At 45.8% G+C, this 15,654-nt stretch overlaps 2 protein-coding genes across 2 annotated transcripts; one reads left to right on the top strand and one right to left on the bottom strand.

Annotated features, from left to right (window-relative positions):
• Positions 1-342: 342 nt before the first annotated feature.
• Positions 343-6,979, bottom strand: LOC136937011 (fibronectin type III domain-containing protein 7-like). Its single transcript, XM_067230735.1, has 14 exons — positions 6,926-6,979; positions 6,687-6,702; positions 6,228-6,485; positions 5,757-6,017; positions 4,901-5,155; positions 4,555-4,809; positions 3,917-4,171; positions 3,519-3,776; positions 2,967-3,221; positions 2,616-2,870; positions 1,941-2,201; positions 1,690-1,719; positions 1,507-1,544; positions 343-515 (listed from the first exon to the last, which is right to left on the bottom strand). Exons 1-13 carry the CDS (start codon positions 6,977-6,979, stop codon positions 1,513-1,515), a joined length of 2,445 nt encoding a protein of 814 aa, XP_067086836.1. The 3' UTR covers positions 343-515; positions 1,507-1,512.
• Positions 6,980-7,499: 520 nt separating this feature from the next.
• stxbp3 (syntaxin binding protein 3) lies at positions 7,500-14,903 on the top strand. The gene is made up of 19 exons (XM_067230247.1): positions 7,500-7,570; positions 8,181-8,230; positions 8,367-8,448; positions 8,577-8,653; positions 8,908-8,980; positions 9,094-9,194; positions 9,876-10,021; positions 10,317-10,410; positions 10,572-10,696; positions 10,860-10,958; positions 11,065-11,122; positions 11,241-11,306; positions 11,521-11,592; positions 11,710-11,845; positions 12,042-12,148; positions 12,298-12,396; positions 13,459-13,544; positions 13,781-13,929; positions 14,319-14,903. The coding sequence occupies exons 1-19, from the start codon at positions 7,525-7,527 to the stop codon at positions 14,435-14,437; spliced, it is 1,785 nt and encodes a 594-aa protein (XP_067086348.1). The 5' UTR covers positions 7,500-7,524; the 3' UTR covers positions 14,438-14,903.
• Positions 14,904-15,654: the final 751 nt, after the last annotated feature.

The raw sequence follows: 15,654 nt of genomic DNA, 5'->3' as shown, positions 1-15,654 counted from the left end.
ACTTAATAATATGTGTTCAAGATAACACAAACATTGTTGGCAGAATAATTGTGCTCATAAGATTCCATGGTAAGATCACCTTTCATTGTAAATGCCTGAGATTTGAGCTAGGGCATTTGTAACTATTATATTACCAATAAATACGTTTAGCTGGGGGCACACATACCGATATTTTTTGCCAACAAACATGCACTGAGGACTGGAACACCAAAACTAAAAAATCACGTTAAAGTATTTGAAAATAGCCGGTTTCAATTGTTCTATAAATAATAACAATGGTCCAAAAACACCATAGTAGCTTTTGATAAAAAAAAAAAATTTGGCTCGATCAAACATGCACACTATTTTCTAGTTTTAGTGTCGAACAACGGTGTAGGACTTTAGTTGTTCAAACCCACGTATATGTTGAAATATCTTCTTTCTTCCAGAGATGTAGGGTAGGGACATGGGATAGAGATGAGGAGGATGTGATCAGCTTCTATCTTCTGCTAAGACCTAAAGTACAGGACTGGAAACTGGTAACAGAAACAATTGCAAACCCATGAAAATCACATTCGTCTGTTTAAAAATATGTCTTTGGCTTTAGGTTGTATGTCATTCATCAATAGATTAGTCAATTTTTTTAAATTATTATTGTGATAGAAGGGTTATTCTGTTGCAATCACAAGTTAAAAAAATTTTGTGATAAAAATGTAGTTTTGACTTCCTCTGTGCTGTGAGGGATGCAATGTCCATTCATGACCAGCAGAGGGCGGCAAAGTATTGATAACATACAGAATACTGCTGAGCTCAATGATTCTCACTTACATTCCCTAGGCATGGGAGGGTTATTTGAAGCCTTCTCTGTCAATGTCCTCAGAACAACTCTTGTGGCTAGAAGTCAGTGACTCTCAAACAAAAGCATTTTTATATTCTCATATTTATGAACTGAACACCAGTGAACATTTCTATTTCTTTGGGGGGGATCTGATTACACGAATAGCTAAGGACTATGGAGCTATGATACAGTTGAGGAATGAAACCTAATCTGTTAGGGGAAGTGCTTTATTGACTCCAGAATAGTTTTTTTAGTTGTTTGTTTTGTCCTCTCTTGGCTGTTGCGAGCCCCTAGGGGGGAGGAGGTTGACCCCCCCTCTGTCCTCTATCCGGAACACGTGTTAAATACAAGGAAGGAAGATCCAATCCTTGGGATTCAATTTACATGTAGTCATTTAGCAGACGCTCTTATCCAGAGCGACTTACAGTAAGTACAGGGACATTCCCCCGAGGCAAGTAGGGGAAGTGCCTTGCCCAAGGACACAACGTCATTTTTCACGGCCGGGAATCAAACCGGAAACCTTGTGATTAACAGCCCGATTTCCTAACCGCTCAGCCATCTGACCCCTCCTAGACACAGACTGATAAAGGAGGCTTTTCATGTGTTGACAGCATAAATGCTATCGATGAGTCCGACTTTCCTTCATGATTGAGGTGAATATAAGAGGTAATGGAAATATCTGGACTTACTGTGCACTAGTCCAAACTTCTTTTTCCGCGATACATGACTAAAAAAAAAGAATGGGTGTGGTATAAGTAAGTTTGCACTGTTATTATGAATTTCTCTTTGTCACATCAAATATACAGTATTTACACTATTCAGTGAATAGGTTTGTAATAACTTGCAATAGGTTGTTGTATTGACCGGCTTACCCATTCCAACATTGCCTCCTGAACAGGAAACTGAAAGAGGACAAACAAAAAGCATGTAAGCGAAACATAATTATCTTACCACAGAGACATGTATTACCTGCTCCACTCTCTGACTTTTGATGTCAGATCTCATTTACATTACATTTACATTTAATCATTTAGCAGACACTCTTATCTCTGATTAACAGCCCGATTCTCTAACCGCTCAGCCACCTGACTCCCCTGGGAATTTCCTGCCCCTTGTCCCGTACCTGAGTACATCCTCTGGGGACAGAACGGGACCGTGGTCCCGTCCGTCGTGAGCGGGGCCACCACCACGGTGTAGACGTCCCCACACAAGATGTCGGAAACGTCACACGAGTTGCCCCCGGCAACCGGACTGCAGGTGTAGTTGGTCTGACTGCCGTACACGTCCGCCGTGGTGTTGTGGAGGGCGCCCGCGGAACGCCAGTACACTCGCAGCGTGTTGTTGCTCATCTGGTACAGCTTCACGCCCGAAGGACAGCAGGGGCCTGAAGCAGATCACCAATCAGATCACCAATCAGATCACATTTTGAGTTTGAGTGTGGACCCGTTTCACAAACCGTGTTACAGACATGCTTTACACACGGCCCATAGGACTGCACCCAAACCAACCTGAACCCTTAAAGCCCAATTTATACTTAGGTCGCAGACACTATGAATGTAACGGTAAAATGATTCTGTTTACGTCACGCGAACCTTGAGCACAGGCGACTGTTTGCCAAAGTATAAATGCAGCAGCCTGAGCAACACTTTTTTTTTTTCGTCTGCGACCATTTCAAAAGTGTCGGCGACCTAAGTATAAATTAAGCTTAAGAGTAACAGATTACAAACGTTATGCGATGTGGAGGGACTGCTGTGGAGAGGATCTCGACATGTGATAGGCCGACGTGTATGTCACTCACTGGATGAAAAGCCGCGATAGGTGCACTCAGACTTGTGCCCGGTGCGGCTGTAGGCCTCCATGCTGACGGTGTAGTTGGTACCACAGGTGATGCATCCCATCAAGCAGTGCAAGTCCTGGGTGTGACAGCGGGCGTGGCCTTTCGATGACGTCAGAGCGGTAACGAAGGACTGGGCTCCCCTGGCTGGTGACCAGGTGACGTTTGTCATGGCTTGTGTCACCTGGTGCACGTTGAGGGTCTCTGGGCAACACGGCGCTGAAGGAGAACGTCACATGTTCATGTTTCTGACGGAATTTTTATATTTACTACTAAACCCTGGGCTAGGAAAGGGGGAAAAATCCGACGACCCACCTGTTTCTAGGGTAACGACGTAGCTAGGGACGCTCTGTCCCACGGCGGTGGTTGCTAGGACGCTGACGTCGTAGGCAGAGCCACACGGCAGGTTGGTGATGACACAGGGCGGGCCGCTGGATTGGCAGGTGTGGGTGTCGGGGGCCCCTGCTGCGGTCACGGTGTAGTTGGCTGCACGGTTGGGTGTGGTGAAGTTGACAGAGACACTGCTGTTGGTGACCTGTGAGATCCCCAGGATGTCTGACATACAGGGGGCTGAGAGAGAGAGGGGGAGAGGGGGAGAGGGAGATAGATAGAGAGTAGGAGAGAGAGGGAGAGAGACAGAGAGAGGGAGAGAGAGAGAGAGAGAGAGAGACATAGAGAGAGGGAGGGAGGGAGGGAGGGAGGGAGGGAGGGAGGGAGGGAGGGAGGGAGGGAGGGAGGGAGGGAGGGAGGGAGGGAGGGAGGGAGGGAGGGAGGGAGGGAGGGAGGGAAAGAGAGAGATTGGTTAAGAGTCACAGTGAGCATAATCTGGTATCAACTGATTTAGAGTGTGTGTGTGTGTGTGTGTACCTGTCTCCTTAGTGTGGGTACCGCAGGCCCAGTTGCAACCTCTCCCCTCGCTGCAGGGGATGACCATCACGCTGTAAGGCCTGTCGCAGGTGAGGTCAGAGAGCGCACACACGGGGGACGTGTCGTTGCACAGGATGACGTTCGAGCCCTCGACCGCCCGCGTCTCGTACACCTCGGCGCCGCGCGCCGCCGACCACTCGATCTCGAGGGTGTCCGTGGAAACCAGAGAGATGCGCACGTCCTCCGGACAGCAGGGCACTGAGGACACACAGGAGGAGGGGAACATGGAATCGTTTTCATCCGGGAACCGTGATTCTCAGAGAGGATAATGTGCAGAGTGGGGAGGACCAGCCGCGGTGCATGAACGCTGGGTGGGGGATCAGGGTGATTTCTCTTACGGGTGGTGTAGTTGAGTACGGGGCCTGGTGGGCTGCCTCCTGCCAGGTTGTAAGCGAACACCGTCATCAGGAAGGTATAGCCACACTGGCAGTGGAAGTCGCAGGTGGTGTTGGTGGTGTTGCACCTCTCCTCGATCCCGTCGTCTCTCTTGATGAAGGCCACGTACTTGTCGGCGTAGGGCATGGGGCCCCACGTGACGGAGCAGTTCCCGGCCTGTGTCTCCTCCACCCACACAGGCTCTGGTGGACAGGGGACTGGGAAGAGCACAACAGGACAGTCAGTCGGTTTCATCTATACCACATGCTTGTTACATTTACATTAACATTTAGTCATTTAGCAGACGCTCTTATCCAGAGCGACTTACAGTAAGTATTACAGTATGTACAGGGACATTCCCCCCGAGGCAAGTAGGGTAAAGTGCCTTGCCCAAGGACACAACGTCATTGGCCTGGCGGGGAATCGAACCGGCAACCTTCTGATTACAAGCCCGATTCCCTAACCGCTCAGCCACCTGACTCCTTGTTGCAGTCGTCAGTCGTGCTACTCCCACTATTGACATGACAATGCAGTTACTATCTCAGGGAAGTCTTCCCTGTTTTTCCCAGGTGGGATGTACACGGCATGCTGGCGTACGTACAGGAGGTGAACTCCTGAGCCGCGGAGGGAGGGCTGGGACCAGCCAGGTTCCTGGCGGTGACAGTGAGAGTGTGTTCCTGGCCACACGCCAGGGGGGCGAGGGTGCAGGTGCCCACGGCGGAGGTACAGTTGATCCCCTCTGAGCTGAGGACCAGGTAGTCGGACGCCCCCTGGACGAGATGCCAGGACACAGACAGACCCGCTGAGGATTCGTTCCTCGACACGTTCATCTGAACGATGCTAGGAGTGGGAGGCCCTGCAGGAACACACACGCACACAAGATGATTCAGCACAAACCAAGACACACACACACACACTCAACCGCAGTTCTTGAGCCTCATGCTTACGTGTGATCTGGGAGACGTGGGCATCGTCTCCCTGCCTGTTCATGGCGTCCCAGGCGTTGGCCTTGATGGCGTACACACGCCCAGCCTCCAGGTCCGAGAAGGTGACGTTGGGACTCGTGATGTTGACGTCCGTGATGTTGGAACCCCCCATGATGAGAGAGAGAGTGTAGCGGACGGCGTTGGCCACTGGCTGCCATACCACAACGATGCTGGAGTTACTGGGAGAGCTGGTGATCAGGTGAGGGGCAGCAACCACTATGGGAAGAGATGAACCGAAACATGCATTTTGATTTCAGAATGAGTTTGTAGGTATTCATCCTTTTTATGCAGTGTTCCCATATAATCACTTGAGATTATCGAATGTTGATCTGATAATAATAAACAAGGAATTATGAGTCATGAATAACCTTGCATACAATGGGACAATAAGATACTGGTGTTAGTCGTGGTGTTAGTCGTTGATAATGAAATCAGATCCTGTCAAGAGATACAGGTCATACCCTAAGGGAGGCCAGCTGAATTCTGTGGATGAGGTAAACCCTTTGTTTTTTAAAGAGAGGGGGGGTCAGATAAAGTTACCCCGGGTGGAGGATAACCTCTCACCCTCAAGGCAATGACGACATTCAAGATGAGAGGAAAACTGGATTTGCGTAGCCGCTCGTATCAAGCTTGGGGTGATGTATGTAAATACTCCCATCTTTCAGCCTGGTGTATAGGTCAGTGCAGATATCAAGTGACTTATGTGAGGGAATGAGTAGAAAAGGTGACACAAACGGTTCGTTTCTTTATACCGGGGGCGGACTCGTGTGAGTTTTGTCCAGCCGTGAATGTGAGGGTATGCTAGCTAGCTAGCTACCTGTCTTTGCTTCCGCGGGGAGGGACGGCTGACTCCGACCTCCGCTGTTGACGGACAGGACGCTGAGAATGTAGTCGGTGTAGGGCTTGAGGTTGGTCACCGTGCCGGGGGAAGAAGACACGTCGGTCTCGGAGAAGAAGGAGCCGTCCGCAGTCTCGGTGCGCAGGACGTAGGATGTGGCGCCGGGCGCCGACGTGAACTCCACTGATATCCTGTCGCTCTGCTTTGAAGTTGCCATGACTACGCTGGGTACCTCAGGAGCTGAATACGAGGCCATCATTACTCTACGTTACACTGCACAGTAGCACAATCACTCATGAACACTTGATGATTGATGATTTATCATGATTTATGATTGATCAACTGTAATAAAAATGGATAACAGTATAGCTGTACATATAAAAGTTTCTTCACCGGCTGTCTAAAAAGTGTGTCTACTCCTTCCTTTGAAACAGCCCAAAATAAACTCACCCGTGATCTTCTCAACCTGAGCTTGGCTCAGCACATTCAGAGAGGCATCCATCGCCTCCACCTTAACGGTGTACAACGTGTTGGGGGACAGAGAGTTTACAGAGCCCATCACAGAATTGGGGCCAAACTGGGCAAAGGCAGGGTGAGAGGGTGAGTTTTTAGGTGTGACTGTAATCTTGTAGGATGTGGCTGAGGAGTATTTGGTCCACTGGACTGCCATGCTCTTGGATGTAACAGAGAACACGGACACATGCAAACCTGATGGAAAAGATGAGGTCATCGCTTATTATGTACATTGTAATAATTGTTTAAGATGTAATCATTTATCACCAACAGCAACCTACAGTACAGGGTTATACATATTTTGATGGAAAAATATGTTGGTATGCAGGTATTTCTCTTGGAATGCATTGACTCCTATAATTGATGAATGCTTGTTGAAAATACATGTAGGATTACCTGAAAGAGCAGCACTCTGAAAGAACAAAGATATAATAAATTAAGTATTAATCAAACTCAAATGTCACAAACAAACTGATCATTTTCATGATAAATATATCGGACACAAACTAAAGCCAATATTAATTTGCTTATATATAAAAGTATCAGTTGATGTGGTTATATCAGATAAATATTCTCTGAAATATCTATACTCACGTAAATAAAGATAATGTAGAATCTATTGTCACCGTTCTTACCTGACAGGCAATACTCAGCAAGGCAAAGACCACAATCCACTTCACAGTCCCCATGCTGTCGTTATTTTATCTTTTTAAAACGGTCCTTTTCTGAGCAGTTATTTCTTACAACGGCTGTCTCTCAGATGTTGAGAGAATATTCATGTCAGACCTTTTTCTTTTCTTTTACATAATTTTGGTCTGTCAAGGCTGAAATACCTGCGCGTGTCCCCTCCCACTGGGACAACCGTCCAATCACTGACAGGCAAAACATGCTGCTTCAGGATATATATACATTTGCTATACAAATTATGTTTAATTTATAAAACGATATGATAATGATATTAACATTCATAGTTATATAATAATTAGGCTATATTAAATAAATATATTAATGATAATGATGTATTGACCCCATAATAGTTTGTTAGCTGTTGTTGTATACAACCATAATTAATCTCAATATACATCTACATTGTGAGATTTTTGGTTGACGATTTATAATGAAACTAGTTAAATCTGACATGAAATCTACACAGCTGGGTGACATTTGTTGACACTGATGACGAAGTTCAACGTAGAGCGGACAGGAAGATCCAACCACAGGCTTCAGAGGAAAAATGGCAACTGTTTCAGATCACGGTCTAAAAAAAATAGTTTGGCAAAGTAAGTTGTCTTTTTATTACTAAGATTACCTTAGACCGTAGCGTATATGAAGGTCAGTTCTTCTTTTGAAATGTTTAATTTATCCCTTTAAAGAAGTTGAATGGTTGTCTGCAATGAAATGCGTGCAAAGTTGTCTACACCCTTTTTGACTCTCATGTTAGCTAGAGAGCTAACTGGCTAGCTCAGGAAGTCATACTTTCCATTCCTGTACATCAAGCTAACTTGCTAGCTAGCTATGGTAGGAAGTTTGAACACACTGGTTGGGCTGTGAAGTTGTTCTAATAAAGCTAACTGCGTGTACTTGTTGATAGGTAGCCTATCGTGTTTCCTCCTTTAATTTTGGTGCCGTTACTTAGCCTACTAGCCAGCTAAACAGTAATTACAATGCTAGAGCTAGGCTAGCTATAAGTTGGTAAACAATCAACTGGGTGACTCGGAAAACAGGCATGTTTGGATAATGTAGCTAACTTTGGCAATCGGCACCAAAACATTGTCAAAAATGCATGTAATTGTAGTCGGGGATTCACAGGAATCAGACGTTATGGTAAGCAAATGTAATTGTAGATGCATATAAAGTCTGTCCTAATTGTTCTTCATTGGTTATTCACAGAAATACAGGAAACAATCATTGCGGATTGCAAAAAGTCTGAAGTATGGAAGGTAGGGCATAGATGAGAACACCAGAGGTTGAAATACCCTCTCAGATTACATACATTCCTGTTGAATTGCGAAGTGGATTGTGTTTGTGTGTCTTGAGGCATAAAACTTCCAGTACTGTATCTGCTTTTGTTCCCAGATATTGATACTGGATCAATTTACCACCAAGCTTCTGACTTCCTGTTGCAAGATGTCAGACTTGATGTCAGAGGGAATCACAAGTAAGTCAAATTATGTCAGATAATGTCATACTAACAGTGACATTTTACATTCTGCTAAGAAGATGGGATGGCGTTTTACATTTTTAATATACTACATATACTATGTTAATCATATTTTTACTACTCAGTTGTCGAGGACCTTTTCAAATGCAGAGAACCTGTCCCAGAAATGAAGGCCATCTACTTTATGTCCCCAACCTCAAAGGTTTGACCTGATTAGACTGTTAAAATCACTCAACATCCTGTTGCAATGGATCATTATAAATTACGGATTTTACTTAATTTAAGATCCGTATATGTTTATTGTTTGCATCTCCCTGCCACAGTAAATGCCGTGTTTGTATAACATACATGGCGAATAAACCGAATTCTGATATAGATGTCATTGTTGTTTTATGCTGGGATCACATTTTACATTTTAGTTTTCACATGTTTAAAATTACACTATTGTGCTTATAGTGTGTGGATGCCTTCATTGAAGACTTCAAGACTAAACCCAAGTACAAAGCAGCATATGTGTACTTCACTGACTGTAAGTACTCTGGCAGAAGTATTCCATCAATTTGAGTCAACAGACATTTTTACTTTGCACAATAGTTCATCACGTTTATTTCTAAAAATGTGTATTTATTTCATCCCCCCCAGATTGTTCAGATGATTTGTTCAGCAAGATGAAATCATACTGTGCAAAGTATATACGTGTCTGCAAAGAAATATGCATCTCTTTTTTACCCCACGAAGCACAAGTAAGTTTTCCTATGTTTTCACTCTGGTCCCTGGTTGTGTCTAGGAAAGCACAGTCAGGGGTCAGGGGTGTGGACTGACAGCAACCGTGCTTTGCCAAAAGTATCCTCCTTACTTCTTGTCTTTTTCCTTTATCAAAATGCCAAACGTCATTATTTTCAGGTTACATGCAGAGCTTGCTTTTAATCAATTTAGACATGCATTGATAACGGTTTTTAAGTCAAAGATAACTTGGTATTGATTTCCTGTTGAGCGATGCAACACTGGGGCTTTGACAAAACACATATAAGAGTGTTGCTCTCAGGTGTTGAGAAATTGTGGTATTACGTAAGCTCCTGTCTCTCTCAGAGGAATAAGATGTTATGAAGAGTAATTGGCCCAGTAATCAAACAGTATTACAAGACTGTATCTCTTCCATTGTAAGTCTCAGCAGTTTCAATTAAAAAAATAAATAGAGTCAATAATTCAATGGGGCTTTCAGAGAGAGGGGTGGAGAAGGAGAGATTCTGGGCTTCTGCCTGTCTGGTGAAAAGTAAAAAAGAGAGAGGGAGAGAGAGGGAGAGAGAGGGAGAGAGAGGGAGAGAGAGGGAGAGAGAGGGAGAGGGAGAGAGAGTGCAGGGGTTTCATGGGGGTTTGAGGAGGATTTAAAGTATTCAGCAAATAAACGTGTTCTTGTCTTGCAGGTGTTCACCTGTGATGATCCCGGGTCCTTCCGGAACATCTACAGTCCAAACAGCGGAGACAAGGGGAAGACACTAGAGACTCTGGCCGACCAGATCGTCACCCTCTGCGCCACGCTGGACGAGTACCCTGGCATCAGATTCAAGAAGTGAGCTGCTTCTCTCTCGGTTGGAATTCAGTCTCACCCCCTCAAGCATAAGCAGACCATGCCCTTCTTACAAAAGGCAACCCAGCAGTATTAAATGACGAGGCCAGTACTGCAAGGTGGTTTGGATATTACTAGTCATGAAAGCCCCATAGGTCTGACTTTGAATACAAGTGATCATCTGCTCAGTGTATTTGTTAAGGTGGACAAAAGCAAGAATACAGGATTCATTTATCTCTGTTGCTATCTAAAAAAACTGTATTGACACTGCAATAACCTATTGTCTATCCATTGTCAGGGACTCCAGCATGTACAATGCCAAGCACCTAGCAGAGTTGGTGGATAAAAAACTGTCCAACCATTACGAGATGGATGACAAAGGCAAGAAGAAGGTGAAGCTCATCTACTTCCTGCTTGTTGTCAAAACAAATACTTAGGCTCAGACTCTCAAACTATCAAGGATAAATATGTCTTTAGAGGACAAGCTTTATCCCATGAAGTCAACTGATGGGTGGTGGTTTTGGGTGGTGTGTTTTTGCTCTCCCCTCCTCAGGAGAAGACCCACGCCCAGCTGTTGATTGTGGAGAGGGGCTTTGACCCTGTGAGCCCCATCTTACATGAGCTCACCTACCAGGCCATGGCCTACGATCTGATCCCTATCAAGAACGACGTCTACAAGTAAGACATGTTAGGCCCCTGGCTTCCTGTCTTGGGTTTCATTCCCACTTCTGGTCTTGAAGGCTCAAGAAAAGAAATGGGTAGTATCTGGAAAATTCAGGAGATAACAGTCGGCAAAGCAATGCTTCGGTGTAATCTAGGCCTGTGCTGATGTTTTGCTCAGATACAAGTCTAAAGACGGCTCAGAGAAGGAGGCCCTGCTGAACGACGATGACCTTCTGTGGGTCCGACTTCGACACATGCACATTGCTGAGGTCTCTGAGTAAGTATACGTCATCTTTTGAAGGTTTGATTTAGTAAGTCCTTCTGAAATATGATTCCTGTTTCAGTAAGTACGTCTACTTTTGTTTTATTCCGTGGAATTGTAGACAGATACCCAAGCTGGTGAAAGAGATAGCCGCCAAGAAGAAACAACCAGATGGAAAGGTATGTGTTTCTCATATTTCTCTCCTTAATTTTTCATGTATTTCAAACTGTCATTTCCGGTGGCTGTTAAATTGCTTCCCTTTTCTTCTCTCCCCCCCCCCCCCCCACTTTCTTCCAGATCACAATAAGTGGTTTATCCCAGCTTATGAAAAAGATGCCTTCTGTCCGCAAGCAGGTGTCTCAGGTACTGAAAGCCAGGGGACCATTCAGGTTGGGTAGAGTTCTGCCTTCCAGACCTGGTATCAGATGGTTACTTAGACTGGTGTCTTTTATTTCCTGTATCATATTTTGCCTTATTTTTTCAATATTTTATATTATTTGTGTATTTTTCCTGTTCGTTTAGTTTTCTTGGTTGATTCTTCCAATCATGTTTCTCCCCCACCCTCCGTAAACCACAGAAAACTGTTCACCTGAATTTGACCGAGGACTGCATGAACCAACACGAGAAGAAGCTCTGCAAAGCGGAGCAGGTAGGTACCTACACACTACTGGGACACACTGGGACCAGGAACGACTCTGTGGATCTCAGGTCACATGATATAGGCCACATGAACAGATGGTTCAGCCGTCAAGTTGTACCCCTGCAGGACCTGGCTGTGGGCTTGGACAGCGAGGGCCAGAAGGTCAAGGACCCCATGAGGACCCTGCTGCCTGTGCTGCTGAACACCTACAGCGTCTACGACAAGATCCGAGCCGTGCTGCTCTACATCTTCAGCCTGAACGGTGGGCCTCGGAGGGCTGGCGGCTCTCTCTCCCCGTCACGGGCTAGCCGTCACAGACTAGCCTCTGTGTTCACGCCCCCCTTTCATCCACCGCTGTGGGGAAGAAAAAGGGTTGGGTCAAGTGGGGGTTTTGATTGGGCATAGGTAAGTGGATTAAAGGTGTTTCATTAGCGTGTGTTTCTTTGTGTCGTGAACAGGGACCACCGAGGAGAATCTGAGTAAACTCATCCAGAATGTGAAGAACGAGGACAGGCAAGAGATGATTCTGAACTGGAAGGAACTCGGAGTCTCCATCATATCAACGGCAAGTCAGCGTTTTCCTGAAGAGAGAGCGAGGACTGTTTCTAGATTGCGTGTTGGAACTTGTGACTGTCATGCGATTGTCGGCCTTTCGGCCTTGTGTCTCTTCACCTCCGCCTGAGAGTTTCGCTTTCCCCCGTCCTTTCTCTGCAGCCGAACCTTTTTTCTCGGAAGCCGCCCAGGAAGGACCGCTCTCAAAACGACACATACGACCTCTCCCGGTGGACGCCTGTCATCAAAGACGTGATGGAGGTCTGTGAGAGAGGGCCGAGCGTCCACAGTGCGGAACTCTGTCAGCCATCTCTGGGGAGTTGCAGGAAGGGCAGGTCTTTGGGGTGTCGTTCATATCTCGAATGGAAAGAGACAGTGACAGAGTGGCGGCATGTCGGGAGGCGGGCATGGGTCGGAGATAGTGTTGGGTCAGTTCCGTTTATGGGCTTTGGTTGAGAAAAGGAGAATGTAGGCACACGGAATGGGGGGGGGGGGGCTTATATATATCTCTCACCCACCCAGTTCACAGCTCCAAACTGGGACACTGGGACTCCCTCTGTATTGCCACCCTGAGAAAAGATTCTTCAAGATTCACAAAAGAAGGTGGGATTCAGGTCACCTGATTGTGAAGGATCAGATACAGTTGTCCCATACTGTGCTGTCCTTATGGATGCATATTGTGGTCTCCCTGGGGAACGATGGCACACTGCTGGCTCGGCTTTGTTTGGTGGTCCCTAGGGCACAGCCATACACCAAGGAACATTTTAAAAGAACAAAAAAAAGGTTGCCTGTAATCCCTAATCTTGGCCCACTTTTCATATTTTCCTTCCAAGCTTTTATCTTTTATCTTTTGTTGTTTTAAGCTTTTGTTTTTTTGTTGTTTTTTTGTTGTAACTTTTTATGGTGTTATTGTTTGAAAGTTGGCCCATGGCTCTTTCTGTTGAGGTGAACTGATAACATGGACATGGAATTAGAAACCATTCAAGATTCACTCGAGGGTACATTCCTCAGAAAGGACAATGTAACACATTACCTAGCTTTAACGGTGCTACTTGAATTCACCATAGCTCGAGTCGTTTTCACTTCCCTTATTTCAGGAGTCTGACCCTTGAAATCGTTTGTACAGAGACAGCCTTAGGCTCTGCCTACTAATCTCTACGTAGTCCTCCTTAACAATGAAACCCCAATCAAAACAACTCAAACACCTTTCAGACTGTGTCGTCTCTGCCGCCATCACAGACTCACTTAGCAGGATATCAAGCTTATTTCGTTGTTTCATTGTTTTCCTCCTGCGTTGAAAGAACGTTTCATATGTGTTCCCAGGATGCTGTAGAGAACAAGCTGGACAGTAAGGAATGGCCGCACCAGTCTGAGTGTCCTGCCGCCTGGAATGGCTCTGGTGCAGTCAGGTACATACAGGGAACCTTTCATATAAATTTATGCATTTAGCAGACGCTTTTATCCAAAGCGACTGAGTAAGTGTGTTCTGGTGTGAACTAGCTTAGCCCTCCACGCCCAACACAGCGGGCAGCAACACGACAGAACAAAAGGATGTGTAAAGCTACGTTAACCAGCCCCTCCAGCCTCTGATCTCTTCTCCTTCGTGTCCTCTCTCTTCCTCTGTGGTATCCCTCCTCTTCCTCAGCGCCCGCCAGAAGCAGAAAACGAGCTCCCAGGAGGGGCGTAGGAGCGCCTCGCGGCTGATCGTCTTCATCATCGGAGGGATGAGCCACTCTGAGATGCGCTGCGCGTACGAGGTCACGCAGGCAGTCAAGTCCTGCGAAGTCATCATAGGTGGGTCCTCCCCCAACAGCGCCCCCTTCCTGAGGCTCTTGATCATTGCAACTCGTAACACCGGCCTGTTGCTGGTTGTCTCCCCCTACTGTCTCTGGATGGTAGTGCAAAAACGAGTGGGAGTCGGGTGGCTAAGCGGTTAGGGAATCGGGCTAGTAATCTGAAGGTTGCTAGTTCGATTCCCGGCCGTGCCAAATGACGTTGTGTCCTTGGGCAAGGCACTTCACCCTACTTGCCTCGGGGGGAATGTCCCTGTACTTACTGTAAGTCGCTCTGGATAAGAGCGTCTGCTAAATGTCTAAATGTAAATGAAATACAGTTTTCTGGACGACACGAGAGGCTTACGTGTTTTTTCAAGCGGCGTTATTCTTTTACCGTCTTCCTGACAGGGTCCTCGCACATCGTCACCCCAACCAGTCTCCTAGACGACATCCAGGCCCTGACCAAGGCACCGACCCATGCACCCACGGAGACCTTCACTATCGTGGTGGAGGACACAAAGGTCTGAGCAGCATCCTCACGTTGCTACTAGCAACGACCCCCCCACCCCAAGCCTGAACACAGAGCACTCACCCCCCAGCTCGGAGGACTGAAGGGAATTTGTATCTACTAACACTTCCTGTTTGAACCCGGTTCATAAAGTTAACGGTAAGGCGCCACAGCGTCCTGTTGTTATTGTTATCCTAACTTCCTGTCGTCTTTTTTTGTGTATTAATAAAGAATTAATAAACAGGTGTGACATTTAGTGTTGGGAGGAAACTGAAATTCTCAAGAGATTGTGTGGAACAAAGTAGAGCTAAGCTTATGTACATAATGAAGCACTGAATCATGCTAGCTATACCTTCCCAGACCTCCCCTGTTACTGTTGATAGATTTTTTCAGATATAATTATACTGCAGAGTGAATGTAACATAATTAAGAATATTTACTTTTTTGCCTACTGAACGACTGACAAATAAATGAATGACGTTGTTCCATTGAGTCCAGATATTTTTTTCTTTTCTCTTTTCCAAAAGCATTCATAATCAAAACTTATAGGAAGTAAAAAGATTGTGTTTCACCACGACCTGGAGTTATAGGTGAGAAAATACTTGTTGTGGGAAGGTCTGTGAACAATCACCTAATCGGGATATTCCATCAGAACAACAGTTATGTGATATTCTTCAGAGGAACTGTACTGTCAGGAGACTGCTTTGCCAGGCAGCTCCAGTGAAAGGCGGACCTCCAGGAGACAATGGGAACAGCAGGGGTTTTGTCTAAAGGATCGGGCATTCGGAGTACCGGGGTGTCAGGTGAACGAGGTGCCCTCAAACTGGCGCTAAACAAATAATCAACCCAGCTTTCTTAGGCGTTTGTAATGTAATATGTCAAATCTGTCCTACTTGGACTCTATAAATTATAGTTTGATGTTGCTCTTGAGGTTTGATGTTTTTTCTGCTCTGTGTATTAATATTGTAGATATTGTTGTTACAACCCAGTAGCGTTGCCATGACGAGGCCTGGGGGGGTGGGGGGGGGGGGGGGGGCTTAGGAGGACCCCTCATTTCTTGACTCTAAAAAACAAAATACTGTTAGAATTACACACTTTTGATCCTTGATTTTCTGCTTTGCTTTCTGTATGCACTATTTGTGTACTCTTTGGATAGAATTGTCTGCTAAATTATTCTTTATAGGACAATCCATGAAGGGATATTTACACACATAGAGACAATGTGTATGTTAGGAT

This window comes from Osmerus mordax, chromosome 27, assembly GCF_038355195.1.
Source record: "Osmerus mordax isolate fOsmMor3 chromosome 27, fOsmMor3.pri, whole genome shotgun sequence".
Taxonomy (NCBI): domain Eukaryota; kingdom Metazoa; phylum Chordata; class Actinopteri; order Osmeriformes; family Osmeridae; genus Osmerus; species Osmerus mordax.
The sequence above is the reverse complement of the archived record's forward strand: the minus strand, read 5'-3'. Positions and strand labels throughout refer to the sequence as shown.

Coding starts and splice junctions, on each gene's coding strand:
- stxbp3 (XM_067230247.1), top strand. CDS start 7,525: ATGGCAACTGTTTCAGATCACGGTCTAAAAAAAATAGTTTGGCAAA. Junction 11,307..11,520: donor TCCGCAAGCAGGTGTCTCAG/GTACTGAAAGCC, acceptor CGTAAACCACAG/AAAACTGTTCACCTGAATTT. Junction 11,846..12,041: donor CTACATCTTCAGCCTGAACG/GTGGGCCTCGGA, acceptor TGTCGTGAACAG/GGACCACCGAGGAGAATCTG.
- LOC136937011 (XM_067230735.1), bottom strand. CDS start 6,979: ATGGGGACTGTGAAGTGGATTGTGGTCTTTGCCTTGCTGAGTATTGCC. Junction 6,018..6,227: donor TCAGGTTGAGAAGATCACGG/GTGAGTTTATTT, acceptor CCTCGTATTCAG/CTCCTGAGGTACCCAGCGTA. Junction 2,871..2,966: donor CGTCGTTACCCTAGAAACAG/GTGGGTCGTCGG, acceptor GTTCTCCTTCAG/CGCCGTGTTGCCCAGAGACC.